Below are 20137 nucleotides of genomic sequence, written 5' to 3' on the forward strand. Positions count from 1 at the left end.
TGTGCAACGGGGATGACAGCAGAACCTACGACAGAGGCTTGTAAGGACAAAGTGAATAAGTGCCTGAGAGCTTTCCACACAGGGTCTGGCACATAGTAGGCGCTCAGGAAATGTGACCAGTCACTTGAGTTGGGTCTTAAAGAATGGCTAATGTTTTCTACAGTTTATCATCTAAGAAGAATTTTCTTGTAAAGCTTCCATGTAAAGAACCATTCAGAGGGAAATCACCAGCTATTATAAAAAATAAAAAATCTTCACCAGCTATTATAAAAAATAAAAAATCTGGCTGTTAGCTTGATGAATAGTCATAGTTAACAAGGGGATCAAGATTTTCCAAATCCAAATCTACCTGTATAACCTTATACAGGACACATTTTGTTCCTGACTTTGATTGGTGCTTAATCTGATTCATTGAAACTTTCATTTTATCTATGTATTGCTTCATTTATTGGACTAGCTTTTAAGGACCAGCTGCGGTCCAAGCATTGTGCCCCATGCAGTGGGCAAGAATGCCATGCCCAAGGCATGGAGGAGCTTGCATTCTAGTAGCAGAAGTAAGAAGTACACATAAAAATCAAACTAAGTTGAGTTTTCATTACGTAGGTACCACCTAGGAAGGGGACTAAATATACATCTGCTTACAACATCTGGATCCCATTTCAGTTGGAAAGAATGTTTTAAAAGGAAATATCCAGATGTGTCATGTGACTGTGACCAATTCATTCAAAGTAGTTCGAGGGCGTCTGAATTGTTTTGCTTATGTTGGTGCTTGTAAGTGATAGGGTTGAAACCCCAAGTCTGGGTCAACTCTGCCAACCCCTCCACCTACCTCCCACCATTCCCTCCCTGCCCCCTTCCCTCATTCAGCTCCAGCCTTACTGCTCCTCAACTTCCTATTCCAAGGATAACCTTGGAAAAGGAAGGCTGTATAAGGCTGGTGCGATTTCCAGCAATATCTAGATGGGACTGACAGAATCCTCTACCTCTTCAGGCATTGCATGTGAATGCGCAGGAAACAGATTAAGACATTAGTTCTTGGCTCTGTTTAATTGACCCCTGAATTTTGCCTGCCAAAACTCAATGAGGATTAATCTGCTTTTTAGAGAATATTCCCTTGCGGCTCAAAGGCCAATTTCTCAATTCCAAGGAGAAGGCACGGTTAATTCTTAGCATGAGCTTTGTAGCTTGCCCGCAGTGGTTGTGGGTGGGCGAGTTTGTTTGAAAAGGCCCCCTGACTCTGTTCTTGGTGGAGTGGCAGAGTGTGTGGGTTGGAATGAAAGATAGGAAGGCTGAACCCTGGGCTCAGTGGGAGTCTAATCAAGAGAGAAGTTTCCTGTGGATCGGGCCCAGACCCAAGACGTGGAGGGGGCCTCTCTGTTTCCGGCCTGAAATGAAAGGGCAGTATGGGAAGGTCGGGTGTGAACCAGCAACTCCCCTGGGGTAACTGTCCTGTTCAAAGAGCTCTGCTCACCTCCACGTGGTTGGTTGTTTCACACAGACGTCGCCCCCCACCCCCAGCCCGAGAAATGCACGATTTCAGTAGACAAAGCTGATAATCTCCAGGCTTCTCCCCCTTCTGGCTGGGAGAACGTGTGTAACTTTTACTTTGTAGGGTGTCTGTGTAGTGCCTCTTTCTGAAGGCTTTCAGGATGTGGGATGCTAGAGACCTGGGAGGCAGAGTTCGTTTTTACCCTCTTCTGGGTTGTCCTCATGCTACATCAGGGCTTAATTAGAACCATCTGCTAAGTAGCCTTCCGGGAGGAATCAGCTTTCTTTATGAATACCTCCCCCCAACCCCAAGGAGGAGTAATAATGCAAATTAAATGCACATCCAGAATTACACTCATTCTAATCCTGACACCATGAACACATTTATTTGTGAAAGTGACTGCAGTGGAGCTGGGAAAAGTCCCGCTTCTTACTGTGGCCACGGTGAAGGAGGCCCCTTTAGGACGTTCAGAGAAGGGGGCGGGTTGATGCTTTGATAGCAAACCTGCTAGCTGGTTCTGTTTGCTCCCCCACCTGCATCTCTGCTTTTAGAGAACTAGTTCTTCCCTTCACATGGCTTGTTCCTCTTTTGATTTTAACCTTGGCTACTCTGCTCATGCTCCCAGCAAGTTTGGTGTATGGGGGGCAGAGCAGGATGAACTGGGACAGCATATCTGGCCTGTGAGTGGGAAGTGGTTTAGGGTCAAGCAATCTGGGGGTGCAAGTGGGACAGACCATTTCTGAGCACCTCTGATAAGGGAGAAGTGGCATTTTCGTACCTGAACATAGGTTGCGTCTGATCCGGTAGTTCTTGATTTCAGTCTCATATTTGTCTCTTCAGTCTCAGTATGTATGACAGTCGCTCTTGGTACCTCTAGTTTCGCACAGTGATTCTTGCTTTAGGGGTACTAAGGCAAGCCCTCACTCCAGTTCTGTCAACGCCCCCACCTCCGGCCCCCCTGCCACTGAGTCCCCTGTTCTGCCTGTCTCAGGGCTACTTGGCCGACGTTTGCTCTGCTCTTATTTATAGCCCACCTTAAATGCCAGTCCCTTGCTCCTCTTTTCGTGTGTGGAACTAGGTCAGATCAGTTCAGTGCACACTGGATGAGGGTCGTCCGTCCGCAAGCTGTGCCCCGTGTAACTGTGAGGGGGACAGAGATGAACGGGACGTTGGGTTATGACACGTGGGAGAGGCCCCACGTGTCCCAGGCCCGCTGGCTGAGGTGATGACACGGCACAGAGGACCAGGATGGGATGCCTTGAGCCAGTGTTCCTAGCCCACCTTGTTTTTATTCCCCCACTGGCCAACTCCAGGTTTGCTCTTACCAACAGCAAGCTGGCGACTGGAATGAAAGGCATCCTGTAATTCTGGCTGGACATATTTCTGCCAAGCATCACCAGACGACTCTTTTGAAGGAAGTGGCATGATCTGTGATTGGGGTTATGGGAAAATGTGCAGGTCGTTCAGCCAGGGACATCCTGGGCTCTATGTCTGTGACAGAGTGATTCTCTCCACCACTGGGATATGGTTCTTCAGACCAGGGACTGCCCTAACAATGGGTCAGCTGGCTCTTTGTGTCTATTTCAAAAGCATGGGGGAATTGGGTGACCAGTTTGATTTCAGCTTTAAACCATGGATAAGCTAGAGTGACATGGCAGTCAGCATATTCTGTGGGAAGAGAGCACCTTTGAACAGAACAGAGTCAATTTGTGTGAGGCAGGGGTGGGTGTGGGGAGGTTTTTGTTTGTGTGTCTTGGATTCACAGACACTGAAGAGAGAGAGGTACAATACTTTTCAGATCAGAGTGCAGGAATTGCTTCTCTGTGCCTCTGGACCCCAGCACCTAGCCCACGATCAGGTGCAGAGTCCGGTCTCCACGGAGACTTACATGACGTGTTATGGTGGTAATTCATTTTGAGGGAGAGATGACACTTCTCCAGAAGGACACAGACTGGGGAGGAAGGAATTATTCTTCCCAAGCAGGGCAGGAGAGCATTTTGCAATCTACCCAATGTCTTGGACTGTTTGTTATTTCTATTTCTGGCAATGTTTCTGACTACGGGATCATTGGAACATATTTTTTTAAAATAAAGACCACTTATTAAAGCAATGTTGTTTTATTATTGAAGAATTTACTAATAGAAAGTGATCACTGTTGGGGCACCTGGGTGGCTCAGTCGTTAAGCGTCTGCCTTCGGCTCGGGTCATGATCCCAGGGTTCTGGGATCGAGCCCCGCATCAGGCTCCCTGCTCCAAAGGAAGCCTGCTTCTCCCTCGCCCACTCCCCCTGCTTGTGTTCCCTCTCTCACTGTGTCTTTCTCTGTCAAATAAATAAATAAAATCTTAAAAAAAAAAAAAAAGTGATCACTGTTAACTTTGGTAGCACTTCCCCAACTTGGATAGAGTAAAAGTTTATGTGATTTCTACATTAAATAATTAGAAATAACAAATCTCAGGTTTTTCTTAATTTTTTCAAACCCTGGAAACCCTATACTACACACGCACACGTACACACAATTCATGTGATGGTTGGGAGGGGATTTAAAGAACTATTTTGTGTTTAAATGAGTAATTATACTGATGATCTCTGGACACCTAAATAACGGGCATCTTAAAAAGGAGCAATTGAAATTAGCTGTTTGAGTCACCAACCACTTTCTGAACTTACTACTTGTAGGACACACCCTGATCAGTGGAATTAGCTTGTTTGGGAGTTTTGGGCTCTTCTTTTGATGTCAGCTGATGGCAGCACTGAATATGCCAGATGTCAGGCATGTCCTTCTAGTACCTTTATTCCAGTTACCCTGAACACAGAAATCAAGCCTGAGCTCTTGGGTGGGATATGTTGGTGGGGGACAATGGCTCAGGGTTGGCCATCAGGGAATATTATTGCCCAGGCCAACACTTGCAAGAAGGGAGCCATGTCTGTGATTTCAAAGAGCCATAAGATAATTTTAGATGGTCCAGTACATCGCATTAATTTAACATTGAATCATATAGCGAGGAAACAATTCCTTTTGAAATCTCTTTCAATACCTCTGGTTTCACCAAATAGGAAGTTTTGGTGTAATGTGTTAGTAATACCTTTCAAGCATTGCAATTTCAGTCTCGTAGGCCACTGTAGGTCCTAAGACTTTACTTTTTTTTTTGAAATACAAAATTTTACTATTTGTTTGTTTTAATTCCAGTATGGTTAACATACAGTTATATTAGTTTCAGGTGTACAATATAGTGATTCAACACTTCCATACATCACCTGGTGCTCATCACAAGTGCAGTCCTTAATTCCCATCACCTATTTCACCCTCCCCCCACCCTGCCTCCCCTCTGGTAACCATCAGTTTGTTCTCTGTAGTTAAGAGTCTGTTTCTTGGTTTCTCTCTCTCTCTTTTTCCTTTGCTTGTTTGTTTTGTTTCTTAAATTCCACAAATAAGTGGGGCACCCGGGTGGCTCAGTCTATTAGTCGTCTGGCTCTTGATTTCGGCTCAGGTTGTGATCTCAGGGTTGTGGATCGAGCCCTGTGTCGGACTACATGCTGGGCATGGAGCCCGCTTGGGATTCTCTCTTCCTCTCCCTCTCCCTCTCCCTCTGCCCATCTCCATCCCCTACTCACACTCTCTTTCTCTTTAAAAAAAAAAAAAAAATTCCATTTATGAATGAAATCATACGGTATTTGTCTTTCCCTGACTTATTTTGCTTTGCATTATACTCTCTAGCTGTATGCATGTCATTGCAAATGGCAGCATTTCATTCTTTTTTCTGGCTGAAAAATATTCCATTGTGTGTATGTGTGTCTTTGTATATATACACACCACGTTTTGTTTATCCATTCATCTACCAGTGAACACTTGGGCTGCTTCCATAATTTGGCTGTTGTAAATAATGCTGCTATAAACATAAGGGTGCATGTATCCCTTTGAATTAGTATTTTTTGTATTTTGCGGGTAAATACCCAGTAGTGCTGGATTACTGGATTATAGTGTGTAGTTTTGTTTTTTTTTAAGATTTTATTTATTTATTTGAGAGAGAATGAGAGAGCATGAGGGGGGGAGGGTCAGAGGGAGAAGCAGACTCCCTGCTGAGCAGGGAGCCTGATGCGGGACTCGATCCTGGGACTCGAGGATCATGACCTGAGCCAAAGGCAGTTGCTTAACCAACTGAGCCACCCAGGTGCCCCAGTGTAGTTTTATTTTTAACTTTTTGAGAAACCTCCATACTGTTTTCCAGAGTGGCTGCACCAGTGTGTATTTCTACCAACAGTGCGGGAGGGTTCCCCTTTCTCCACATCCTCTCCAATACTTGTTTCTTGTGTTTTTGATTTTAGTCATTCTGACAGGTGTGAGGTGATATCTCATTGTGGTTTTGATTTGCATTTCCCTGATGATGGGTGATGTTGAGCGTCTTTTCATGTGTCTGTTGGCCATCTGTATGTCTTCTTTGGAGAAATGTCTGTTCATGTCTTCTGCCCATTTTTAATTGGGTTATTTGTTTTTTGGGTATTGAGTTGCATAAGTTTTTCATATATTTTGGATACTGACCCTTCATCGGATATGTCATTTGCAAATATCTTCTCCCATTCAGTAGGTTGCCTTTTGGTTTTGTTGATTGTTTCCTTCACTGTGTAGAAGCTTTTTATTTTGATGTAGTCTTAATAAATTATTTTTGCTTTTATTTCCCTTGCCTCAGGAGACATAACTAGAAAAATGTTGCTATGGCTGATGTCAGAGACATTACTACCTGTGCTCTGTTTTAGGATTTTTATGGTCTCAGGTCTCACATTTAGGTCTTTAGTTCATTGAGTTTATATTTGTGTATGGTGTAAGAAAGTGGTCCAGTTTCATTTTTCTGCATGTTGCTGTCCAGTTTTCCCAGCATCATTTTTTGAAGAGACTTTTTCTCATTGGATATTTTTTCCTACTTTGTCGAAGATTAATTGACCAAATAATTGTGGGTTTATTTTTGGGTTTTCTATTCTGTTCCACTGATCTATATGTCTGTTTTTGTCCCAGGACCATACTATCTTGATTGCTACAGCTTTGTTATATGACTTGAAGTCTGAAATTGTGATGCCTCCAGTTTTGATTTTCTTTTTCAAAATTGCTTTGGGAAGCCAGGGTCTTTGTGGTTCCATATAAATTTTAAGATTGTTTATTCTAGTTCTGTGAAAAATGCTTTTGGTATTTTGATAGGGGTTGCATTAAATCTGTAGATTGCTTTGGGTATATAGACATTTTTTTTAAAGATTTTATTTATTTATTAGAGAGAGAGAGTGAAAACTAGTACGAGAGTGGGTGAGGGGCAGAGGGAGAAGCAGACTCCCCACTGAGTGAGAAGTTCGATGTGGGACTTGATCCTGGGACTCTGGGATCATGACCTGAGCCCTGACCTGAAGGCAGACGCTAAATTGACTGAGCCACCCAGCACCCTGGGTAGTATAGACACTTCAACAATATTTGTTCCTCCGATCCATGAGCATGGAATAATATCTTTCCATTTCTTTGTGTTATAAGACTGTACTTCTGATACTTGCACTACTTCTCTGCTAGATTTTCTTTTTTCTTTTTTTCTTCTGCTCTCTCTTATTTTTGTCTCTTTTCTTTTCAGTGTAGGACTCTTCATTTTGGAGAATCTTCCCCAGATGTTTGCTGATCTTTGACGGCTTATTCATATATGCAAATGAGAAACTCTGAACTGGCTCTTTCCTTTCCTTTTTCTTTCTTTCTTTCTTTTTTCTTTTCTTTTCCTTTCCTTTCCTTTCTTTTCTTTTGGAAGACCTTCACATGTCTTCATCGGTAGGTATTTCTCTGGGCAGGGCAGTTTAGATTTTCCCAGAAAAGATTTTGCTCTTGGACATCAGTGGGAGAAGAGGGCTGGGGTCATCAGCACAACTTGATATGTAACCCTCTTTGTCCTGTTTCGCCCCAGCCCCTCTCCCTTGCGTGGTGTCCCTGTCATTCCATTTTTACAGAGGAGAAACTTGTTGTCTCCTTTTGGGTGGAGAAGGGATTGCTATCTGGAAGTGTATGGGGGTGGAATGTCATTCATTTATCCGGCCTCTCAAATTTCCCCATCTTGACAACCTGCTTCTCCAGTCTCTCTATAATCATGGTCAGTCTATCTATATTGCTTTATTTCTACATGTTATTTTTCAAAATCTACACTGTAGCTAGGTATTTATTTTGTTTGCTATTTTTCCAAATGCAACTACATTTTATGTTTAAATTCTCGTCTATTTCTCTGTATTTCCAAAAGGATATTTCTAATAAGTGAAATTACTGGATCAAAGGGTAAGAAGCAATGTGCTTGGGTTGACTATAATTAAAAACAGTATTTCACCTCTCATTTCACTATTTTATGTGTAGACAGGGCCTTTGGGATAAGATGTGATGTAAATAATAATTTAGGATATTCACATTTTAAAGTGAAGCATACTCATTGCAAAGCATTTTCTAGGTTTAAGGATGTTACATTAGTTTGATTTTTAGGTTAGTCTATATAGTCAAGGCATAGTAGAGAATCCTATAGGTTATTTTCTGCAGTGTTACTATGTCACATGGTTGATATTGTGATGTTCTTTTTCTGTTAATTGTTCTAGCCAGTACGCAACTCTGACACTGATTTTTAAAAGTAATTATGCTATAAAGCCTTATAAATGTGTATTTGTATTTCTTAATTATTCCAGTCATCTAAATGTGATATATTTCAAGTTTGTTTTCTATTCCTGTCAGTATTAAGGAAAACCATAAAGTCATCTATTGTACATTTAAAAAAAAAAAAAAAGAATACATAAAGTAAGTGAAGCTTTTCAAAAGCTTTAGCTGTATTTTGCCAAATCTTAAATCCCAGTGCCACCACTAATGGCTGTCATCATCATCATTGATGGTCACCATCACCATCATCATTGCCACCATTCACCGTCACCATCATCATCATTGATGGTCACCATCACCATCATCATCTCTGGATGAACACTTGCAGGGACTATTCTAAGCATTTTACATTCCCATTTCATTGAATCCTCATAGCAATCCTGTGCAAAAGTCACAGTTATTAGGCATTTTGGTAGAGGAGAAACTGGAGGCTTAGAGAAGTTTAGTAACTAGTAGGTGGTGGAGCTGGGATTCCTATCCAGACCCACCTGGCTGCAGAGTTAGGCTGATCCTATCAGCTCACCATTCCCAGGGCTACTCTGTGCTCCTGTTTACCTGAACTTGTCTCCAGCCATTTGGGAGTGAAGAAATGCCCTCATCCCTCCAAGTTAGCAAGGAATGTTGGCTTTTGTTAGGGTCTTTGCTGTTTGGGGGGGGGGGATACTATTTTCTCTCAGGGAAAATTGAGTTGGTGTTCTTGCTTTCTTCATGCTGCTCAAGTCTACCTTGCCATGTAGGAAGACTCTCTCAAAGGCCCTGGCACAGGATAGTGCTTTTATTTGGTTTCTAGGGTGGTTGTAGATTTTTCTTTCTTTTAATAATCCTGATATTATTTCAAAAGGGATCTGAAAGGCAGACCTTACCCCTGAGGACCCCTGCCTTATCACTTATGAATACTTCCCAAGCCCCATCTTTAAAATAAATGGAAATATAATTCAATGGGTCATATCATATTCACTTCTGGGTGGGTGGATATGAGAACTCTTAGGAGACAGGTGGCCTGAATCTCCCCCTGACTCAGACACTCCTTTATCTTCTCAAATACAACTAAAAGAGTGATATGCCCTACCCCTAGCTGTTTCACAGGAGTTCCCTGAGAATAAGATCTCTGTCAATTCACTTTCCCCCCCTCTAATCAGATAGGATGAAGACGGAATCATAATTATTGCCACATTACCACACTGAGGTAGAGATCATTAGAATTTATGCCTTTCTCTCTCATCTCTTGTTGTTTCACTTGTCCCTACCTTTCAACAGAGGCTCCTGGTGAAACCCACAATGCTCTCGCTTATTTGTAGCAAGCACAGAGCCCAGTCAGCTAAAGAAGGACTTTCATCAAGGCCGAGGGACATCAGTATTTCCTTTACTATAAGAAGACTTCCCATCTGCAGGAAGGATGGAGTGTTGGAAGAAATTTGCCAAAAAACGTCTTCCACCCTTGGTGCCACTGACAACTACCTGCCCAGCAAACGATATGTTGTGTAACCTCATCCACAGAGTATAGCTCACCCGGACTCCTGCCTGCTCTGGGGCCTTTGCTCTGGTCAACTGACCGTTTCTATTGAAAGCTCTGGAACTGAATAAGCTAATTCTTCCATCCCTGGAGGGCTCAGTGGTTTACCCATGGGTCGAGATTTGGAATATGCACTCTGGGTCTTCGTCCTCTAAACAGGGTACATGTGCTGAAATGTTTTATTATCAAAAAAAAAAGGTGAATAAGTGAAGGACTTTTAATGAAGCATAAAAAGTGAAATGAGAATGAGTGGTAAGAATGGATTGCTATTGTCAAGAGAAGTAATGTCTTAGTCTGCTTGGGCTGTTCTAACAAAACACCATAGACTGGGTGGATTAAACAATAGTCATTTGTTTGTCACAGTTCTGGAAGTTGGAAAGTCTGAGATCAGGGTACCAGCATGGTTGGGTTCTGGTCAGGGCCCTCTTCCTGGTTTACAGATGGCCTCCTTTTGTATCCTTAGTGGCTAAGGGAGGAGCGAGAGGTCTGGTTCTTCCTCCTCTTACAGAGATACAAATCCCATCATGGCAGCCCCATCCCCATGACCTCATCTAAACCTGATTGCCTCTCAGAACCCCATCTCCAAATACCATCATATTGAGGATTAGGGCTTCAGTATATGAATTTGGGGAGGGATACCAGTATTTATTTCTTCCATGACAAGTAACTTCTTTTTAAAAAATCTTAAAATGCATACTTATATATTAAGATAGATTTAGGTCCATTTTGGGAGATGATTATTTAGATTTCTCAAAATCTTTAAACAGAATTAAATTTCTGTTAAGTAGGGAGACCCTGTACCTCATGGGTGAAGTGTGGACATTTGTAGTCTGTTACAGCTGAGACTCAAAATAAGAGAAAGTTTCCCTGATTGCCCTGTCTGAATATTACCCCACCCTTGCTTACCCAGCATTACTTTTTATAGCACTTATCACTTTCTGACTTTTTCTGTTTTGTTTCCTGCTCTGTCTCCAGCAACTAGGACAAGACCAAGTTGTACTTGATATGTTGAATGAATGAATGAGGCATTTTTATCTTAAGCATTTTTAAGCTTCCTACATTTATATAATATTTTTGACTCCTTATTTTTTATAATATCTATATATTAAATGTATCTTTTTTACCCTATGATGAATATTATTGGTATATTTTATATCCATAAGAAAAAGAACAAGTGAGTCACTCTGAATCTCATTCCCTTGCAGTTGGAAAAGGTAGAAATGAACTGAGAATAAATCTATCTTCACTAGGAGAGGGAAACTAAAACAGTGAGATGGGCAAGAACTTGCAGGGGTTGGCAGGAGGCCCCTCTTGGCAATGGGACACAGATTCATCTTACTTTCCTATAATTCATTAAATATAAAAATAATCTGAAAGGCATCTGTGTGTTTCATAACAAACTAAATAATACAGAGATGATTAAAGAAAAAGTTACTGGCTTCATTAGCCTCCACCCCTGCCCTGGGACCCCCTGGCACCCTTCTCAGGTAGTCCTACAACTTAACAGTGAAAAAACCCCAAATCATCCAATTTAAAAATACACAAAGGATTTGAATAGATATTTCTCCAAAGATGTACAAATGGCCAACAAGCCCATGAAAAATGTTCAACATCACTGATCATTAGAGAAATGCAAATCAAAACAAAATGACATATCACCTTATACCCATTAAGATAGCTACTATATATAAAAAAAAAACAACAACAAAATAACAAGATTGGCAGGGATGTGGAGCAATTAGAACCCTTGTGCCCTGTTGTGGGAATGTAAAATGGTGTACCCACTATGAAAAACAGTATGGTGGTTCCTCTAAAATTAAAAAGAAAATTACCCCTATGATCCAGCAATTCCACTTTTGGGGAAGATCCCGAAGAATTAAAAGCAGGGTCTCTAGGGGCACCTGGGTGGCTCAGTCAGTTAAGCATCCAATTCTTGATGTCAGCTCAGGTCATGATCTCAGGGTTATGAGATCAAGGCCCACTTGGGGCTCCCCGCTCAGCACAAATCTGCTTGAGATTTTCTCTCTCCTTCTGTCCCCCTGCCCCCATGCACTTTCTCTGTCTCTCATTCTCAAATAAATAAATCTTAAAAAAAAAAAAGCAGGGTCTCTAGGATTTATTCGTATATCCGTGTTCATAGCAGCATTATGTACAGTAGCCAAGAAATGAGAAGGACCCAGGTGTCCATCGATGGATGAATGGATAAATAAAATTGTGGTATATACATACAATGAATATTATTCAGCCTTAAAAAAAGAGTGAAATTCTGACATATACTACAACATGGATAAACCTAAGGACATTATGCTGAATGAAGTAAGCCAGTCACAAAAAGACAAATGCTGTGGGATTCCCTGTATATGAGGTACTTAGAGTAGTCAAATTCATAGAAACAGAGGGGTGCCTGGGTGATGCAGTCCATTAAGTGCCTTACTCTTGGTTTTGGCTGGGGTCGTGATCTCAGGGTCATGGAATTGCGGCCCACATGGGGCTCTAGGCTAGGCACAAATTCTGCTTGAGATTCTCTTTCCCTCCATTGTGCGCCTCCAGCTCATGGTCTCTCTCTCTCTAAAATAAATACATCTTTTAAAAAAATCATAGAAACAAAGTACAATGGTGGTTACCAGGGGCTAGCAGGTAAAGGGAAATGGGGAGTTACTGTTTAATGAGTAAAGAGTTTCAGTTTTGCAAGATGAAAAAATTCTGGGAGTTGGTTGCATAGCAATGTGAAGATATTTAACAGTACTAAACTGTATACTTAAAATAATTAAAATGGTAAATTTAATGTTACGTGCATTTTACCACAGTTAAGTATTTTTTTAAAAGTAAAATAAGAAAAGAAGGTAGCTGTGTCATCAACACCTATTTCAGTGCTCAGACAAGCCAGATGTGTGGATAGGCTAATTTTTGCTTCCTGTTTGTTTAAAAAAAAAAAAAAGTAGGGGGGATCATATTACACATATTACTCAACAGCTTGCTTTCTTTTTTCTTCCTTTTTATTCCATTTAACAGCATATGATGGCAAATGTCCAGGTCAGTGAATGTAGATGTGATTCACATGTCTTTCAAAAATGACTAATTATTCATAGGGTATGTGTCTGATGATTTATTTAATGTTTCCTTTTTCTGAACCTTCTGGTTGTTTCCAGTTTGGTTACCACTACAAACAATGCTGCAATAAACAGCTCTATTTGAATTTCCTTATACACTGATGCTCTTATTTCTGCTGAATTCCAAAAATAATTGCTAGGTCAAGACTATTGTCAGATTATTTTCCAAAAACTTTTAATAGTTCACATTCATACCAGTACTTTATGAGTTGTCAACCTACTGACCGGTTAGTACTAGATATTGTAATCTGCTGGTGGATAACGGTTTGCTGTTATTTTTCAGACTTGTAGATGTGAAGTTGAGTATGTTTTTAAAGTGTACTAGCCCTTTGCCTTTATTTGTACATGGAGTAAGGTAGGGAGTCAAATTTTGTTTCTTTCAGATGAATAGCCAGCACTGTTTATTAGATCATTTTTCCTCACTACATTAAAATGATGTTATCATATTTATTTGTCTATTTTCCTAAGCTATTTGATACCATTATTTTTCTATTTTTATATCAGTGCTAAACTGCTTTGAGTATATGGAAACTTTATAGATAGTTTTAATGGGTCAAAAGAAAAATTCCTTTTCAGAATGTTATCAGTTCTCAAATATCTTTTCATTCTTATAAACTTTTAAACCATTTTGTTCAGTTTTTTAAAAGTCCAATTGTGATTCTGATCTGTTTATTACATATAATCTGGTGTATTACATATAATCTGGTGTATGTATGGAGATTTGATGGAGATTCCTTATGATTAAGGAAACAAGATATGCTCATCATTTTCAACCGAACCATAAAGCGCTAGATAATGCCTTCTCTTATCTCTTGAACACGTTAACAATTTATTGTGTGAACTTGCAGACATTTTCTGTGCTTTTGAAACACACATTGAATTATTTAACAAAAATGGGACATGATAGATAGATATTACAGTATACTCTTTTAAGGACAAATTATGGACATTTTATCAACAACTCTAATACAGGGCACCTGGTGGCTCAGTCAGTTAAGCGTCTGCCTTCGGCTCAGGTCATGATATCCGGGTCCTGGGATCGAGCCCCGAGTCTGGCTCCCTGCTCAGTGGGGAGCCTGCTTCTCCCTCTCCCTCTGCCCTGCCCCTGCTCGTGCACATGTTCTCTCTCCAATAAATAAATAAAATCTTAAAAAAAAACTCTAGTTCAATACCCATGCATGTACATACTTCACTTTTCATACAGACTCTGTAGTATTTCACAGTATGGATGTACTCGAATTTATTTAAACAATTTTTTCTGGTAGATATATTGATTGGGGTGCCTGACTGACTCCGTTGGTAGACTGTGTGACTCTTGATCTCGGGGTTGTGCGTTCAAGCCCCATGTTGGGTATGGAGATTACTTAAAAATAAAATTAAAAAAAAATTGAATGATGTATTCCTGCCCTTTCGCTTTTATGAGCGTATTAGTTTGCTAGGACGGTCACAGCAAAGTACCAAAGACTGGGTGGGTTAAACACCAGAAATGTACTGTCTCACAGTTCTGGAGCCTAGTTTGAGATCACAGTGTCGGCAGGGTTGGTTCCTTTGGAGGACTGTGAGGGAACACCGTGTTCCTGGCCTTGGCTTGTAGATGGCCTGCTTCTCCCTGTGTCTTTACACCATCTCCCCCCTGTGCATGTCTGTCCATATTTTCCCTTCTTGTAAGAATTCTAGTCATAACGGATTAGAGCCCACTCTAAAGACCTCATTTTAACTTAAGCACTTCTGTAAAGGCTTATCTCCAAATATGGTCAAATTCTGAGGTTCTGGGAGTTAGGACTTAAACATATGAATTGGGGAGGGGACAGAATTTAGTCATTAACAATGAACAATACCACAGTGATTATTCCTGTACATGTATCTTCGTGTATTTAAATAAATACATCATGGAATAAATTCCTATAAGTGCTATGTCAGAATTGATGTACATTTCTAATATTCATGCATAAAAAGAGTTGTGAATTTTGTTTTCTTTCTGTAAGATTGGTAATATTTCTCCTTAAAGGTTATGTGGAACTCACCAGAGAAGTCATGTGTGCTTTGAGTTTGGTTTGGGAAAAAGTATTAATGATTCAATTTCTTTAATAGTACTTCTCAGATTTTCTAACTCTTCTTGTGTCAATTTTATTAAGTTGTATTTTTCAAAAGAATTTCTGCATTTCATCTAAGTTTTGTTGACACTAGTTTTTAACATCTAACAACTTTCAGTTTTGTCGGTCCTTTTAATTGAATGCGTATTTTTTGTATTATTTAATTTCTGCTCTTCTTTCTATTATTCCCTTCCTTCTACTTCCTTTGAATTTAATTTGCTTCTTTTTTTTTTTAAAGCTTTGCGATATTGATGATTTGATCATTGATTTTTTAGTCTTTCTTTTCTAAAACCAAGTGTTGGTTAGGATGTGGAGCAACATGGAACTCTTACTCACTGTTGGGTTGGGTGTGTAATTTGATACAATGACTATTAAAAGCTGTTTGGCGATATTAACTAAAATTGAACATACATATACCATGTGATTCAGCAATTTCATTCCTTTGTAAATATCCTATAGAACTGAGTACATATGCATACTGAAAGACATGTGTAAGGGTGCTTATTTTATAGAAGCATATAGCTGAAGTACCCCAAATTGGAAACAACCCACATGTCCATCCAGCATGGGTGGATAAATTGTAGATTCACAAAATGGAATACCATGTAGCGCTGAATATGAGGAAACTACTAGTAAAAGCAAGAACATGAATGAATTGCATATATATAATGTATCATTCAGGTTCCGTGTACTGTTTAACCACAGACCAGGGGAACCTATAGTGTCAGGAGAGTGGTTATATTTGAGAAGGAAACTGGGAAGGGTCATGAAGGGAGTTTCTGGAGTACTTACTCCTAATATTCTATTTCTTCACCTGGGTGCTGGTTACATACACAGGTTCATTTCTTAATAATTAATCAAACTATATACCTGTGATTGTGTGTCTATTTTTTTTTAAAAAGATTTCATTTATCTATTTGAGAGAGACAATGAGATAGAGCATGAGAGGGGGGAGGGTCAGAGGGAGAAGCAGACTCCCCGCTGAGCAGGGAGCCCGATGCGGGACTCGATCCCAGGACTCCAGGATCATGACCTGAGCCGAAGGCAGTCGCTCAACCAACTGAGCCACCCAGGCGCCCCGATTGTGTGTCTTATTTTACCTCAATAAAAAGGTCTTCTTAAATGTACTGCATATTTCCTAAATGGCCTCCAAGAAAATGACTCCTTGGTATTCTCACAGTGTTTGAGAGTACCTGTCTCCCACATTCTTCCAACCTTGAGTATTGCCGTATTTTAAAATATTTCGTAATCTGATAGGAAAAAAATGGATTGCTGCTTTTTTCATTTTACTATTTTTGATGGAGATATTATGCACTTATTGGACACTTTTATTTTGTAATTGGTCCGTGTTCTTTGCTTATTTTTCTCTTGAGTAAAAATCTTCATTTTTCATTATGATTGATAAAGTTTTATGGCATACATTTTTCTGTCTTTGCCATATATATGTTGTAAGTTTTTAAAAGACTCTTTATAAAAGAGCATTTTTAGGTTCACAGCAAAATTGAAAGGAAAGTACAAAGATTTCTCCTATATCCCTTGCCCACACATGCATATATTCCCCTAATACCAACATCCCTCCGGCACGGTGGTACATTTGTTACAATTGATGAATGTACATTGACACATCATAATTGCCCCAAGTCCATAGTTAACAGGGTTCACTCTTGTACATTCTACAGGCTTGGACAAATATATGACATGTATCTGTCATTATGGTATTATACAAAATAGTTTCATTTTTAAAATCTCCAAATAAAAATCATCTAAAAATACTCTGTGCTCCACCTATTAATCTCTCCACAGCTCCTACCCCCAGCCCCACCTTCCAACCCCTGGCAACGACTGCTCTTTTTACAGTCCTCATAGTTTTGCCTTTTCTAGAATGTCACATAGTTGGAATCATACAGTATGTAGCTTTTTCAGATTGGCTTCTTTCACTTAGTAATATGTGTTTGGGGTCCTTCCATGGCTTTCCATGGCTTGATAGCTCATTTGTATTTAGCATTGAATAATACTCTATTGTCTGAATGTTCCAGTTTATTCATCCATTCACCTACTAAAGGACATTCTCGTTAAGTTTCTGTAAACATCCCTGTACATGTTTTTGTGTGGACATAAGTTTTCAATTCATTTGAATAAATACCAAAGAGTGCAATTGCTAGATCATAGGATAAGAGTATTTTTAATTTAGTTTTTAATTATTTATTAAATATTTTATTTATTTATTTGACGGAGAGAGAGAGAGAGCAAGAACACAAGCAGGGGGAGTGGAAGAGGGAGAAGCAGGCCTCCAGCTGAGCAGGGTGCCCAATGTGGGGCTCGATCCCAGGACCCTGGGTTTATGACCTGAGCTGAAGGCAGACGCTTAACGACTGAGCCACCCAGGTGCCCCAAGTATTTTTAATTTTTAAACAAATTGCTAAACTCTCTTCCAAACTGGCTGTACCATTTTGCATTCCCATCAGGAAGTTCCTATGGGAGAACGTTCCTATTGTTCCACATTCTTACCAACATTTGGTGTTGTCATTGTTGGATTCTGGTTATTCTAATAGGTCTGTAGTGGCATCTCATTATTGTTTTAGTTTGCAGTTCCCTAATGACATATGATGAGTATCTTTTCATATACTCATTTGTCAGTTATACATGTATATCTGTTTTTGGTGAGATGTCTGTAAAAATCTTTGACCCCTTTTTTAATTGGGTTGTTTATTTTTCTTATTGTTGAGTTTTGAGTTCTTTGTATATTTGAAATAAAAGTCTTTTATCAAATACGTCTTTTGCCAATAGTTTCTGCCAGTTTGTGGCTTATCTTCTCATTCTCTTGAGAGCATCTTTTGCAGTGCAGAAGTTTTAATTTTAATGAAGTCCAGCTTATCAGTTATTTCTTTCACGGATTGTGCTTTTGGTGTTGTATGTAAAAAGTTATGACCAAACCCATGGTCATCTAAATTTCTTCCTACATTATCCTCTGGGTGTTTTATAGTTTTGCATCTTACACTGAGGTCTAAGATCCATTTTGAATTAATTTTGTGAAGAGTATGAGGTCTGTGTCTAAATTCTTTTTTTTTTTTTTTTGCATGTGGTTGTCCAGGTCTATCACCATTTGTTAAAAAGACTGTCTTTTCTCCATTGTATTGCCTTTGTACCTTTGTCAGAGATGAAGATATTTTGACAAAGATATATTTGTGTATGTCTGTTTCTGGGCTTTATTCTGTTCTGTCCATCTGTTATTTTGTTAATACCACACTGTCTTGATGACTGTAGTTTTATGGTAAGTCTTGAAGCTGGGTAGTATTAGTCTTGCAACTGTGTTCTTTTCCTTCAATATTGTTTTGGCTCTTCTGGGTCTTTTGCCTCTCCATGTAATCTGTAGAATCAGTTTGTCAGTATACACTAAATAACTTGCTGGGATTTTGACTGGGATTGCATTGACTGTAGATGAATCAAGTTGAACTGACAACTTGATAATATTGAGTTTCTATCCACGAACATGGAATATCTCTCCATTTATTTAGTTCTTCTATTTCTAGTTTTAACTTCAACTCAGTTCTGACACTATCTGCCTGAAGATAGTGTCAGATTCTATAGGTGAAGGGTTCAGTCCTATAAGACTTCCCCCCCAAACCTTCAGGCACCAGTTTCAAGCTGTTACTTGTGTTTCTTATGGTCCTGCTACAAATCAGAGATTCCAGTGACCCCCTCCAAACTTAGAATGCCAATTGCAAGTCTGGGTTGTTACCTGTCCTACTGACTGACTGGATATAAATCAGAGGTTCCCATGACCTCTTCTTTAGGTTTAATTTGTTAGAGTGCCTCAAAGAACTCAGTGAAACATGTTACTTATTGCATTACCAATTTATTATAAAAGGATATAACACAGGAACAGCCAGATGGAGGAGATGCATAAAGCAAGGTATGTGGGGAGGGGTGTGTTCACATGTTCACCAACCTGGAAGCTCTCCAAACTCTGTACTTTGGGGATTTTATGGAGGATTTATCAAGTAGCCTTGATCTATGATTAACTCCATTTTTAGCCTTTCTCCCTTCTCAAGAGAATGGGGGGTTTGGGGCTGAAAATTCCAAGCTTCTAATCATGACTTGGTCTTTCCAGTGACCAGCCCTTATCCAGGAGCCCCCCCCCCCGAGTTACCTCACTAGAACAAATGACACGTCTGTCCCCCAGGAAATTACGAGGGTTTCAGGAGCACTGTGTCAGAAATCAAAGTCAACGACCAGTAATAGAACGAAAGATGCTCCTAATACTCTTATCACCCAGGAAATTCCAAAGTTTTAGGAGCTCTGTGTCATGAAGAGGATGAAGACTAAATATATATATAATTCTTACTATAAATCACAGTATCACAAATGGTTACTGGATTTTATCAAATGCTTTTTCTGCATTTATTGATATGATCATACCAGCATGTTGTAATTTTTTTCCATTTGTGATTGATTTTTCATGTCATTATGGCCTTTTGTTCTGTGGGAGCTTAAATTTTTTTCTGACCAAATCTGCAATCTTTTTTGCTATCTGACCTGGCCATCCGCTAAGAAAGGCTTTCCTTTTTCCAGAGTTATAAATATATTGCCTTGTATTTTTCTTTTAGTACTTTTATGATTTTTATTTTATTAAATCCCTAATCCATCTAAAATTTATTTTCATATATGGTATGAGGGCACATCAAACTTATTCTTTTCTCTACCCAGGAAGGTGATTATTTTGGCAACACTTATTAAATAAATTATTTCTACCCTATCTTACTTAAATTGCTAATTTTATCATTTACCACCTTCCTATATTTGAGTCTATTTCTGGATTTCAAAAATTCTGCTAACTGATCTGTCTATTCTAAATAACCACCTTGGTTTCATCATTGTAGCTTTTTTAAAAAACGTGTTGGGGGCAAGTATCCTTTTGTTAATTCTTCATTTTCAAAATATTTTTAATTTTTTTAATACATTTATTCTTCTAGATAAATTTCATTATCATTTATGTATTAAAATCTTTAAGACTCCATTGGAATTTTAATTGAAATTTAACTTAGTATACCTTGTATTTAGAGCATTGAGATCTTTGTTGAGAACTAATATTATCATCTTTTCTTACAGGAACTTGATATGTTTCTGTTTACTTGGGTCTTCTTGAATCTTTTGAACAAAAGGTTTTTTGACTCAAGAATTCTAAACTCAGTTGAACTTGAAGGCTACAATAATTCACAGATGCAAGAGCCAAGAAAGAGTTCTACATATGTGCTCAAATTAAATGAACTACTAGGAGATTG

General features: G+C 39.4%; 1 protein-coding gene across 1 annotated transcript in view; it reads left to right on the plus strand.

Moving 5' to 3' along the window:
* The first annotated feature begins 8585 nt into the window (after window positions 1-8585).
* Window positions 8586-20137, plus strand: part of DOCK5 (dedicator of cytokinesis 5) — a 181877-nt gene continuing 170325 nt past the window's right edge. The window contains exon 1 of the mRNA XM_035022587.1: window positions 8586-9812. Coding sequence (XP_034878478.1) covers window positions 9782-9812 — 31 coding nt within the window. The 5' untranslated portion in view covers window positions 8586-9781. The remainder of the gene's footprint in view (window positions 9813-20137) is intronic.

Source organism: Mirounga leonina, unplaced genomic scaffold, assembly GCF_011800145.1.
Source record: "Mirounga leonina isolate KUSES-001 unplaced genomic scaffold, KU_Mleo_1.0 Mir_176, whole genome shotgun sequence".
Taxonomy (NCBI): domain Eukaryota; kingdom Metazoa; phylum Chordata; class Mammalia; order Carnivora; family Phocidae; genus Mirounga; species Mirounga leonina.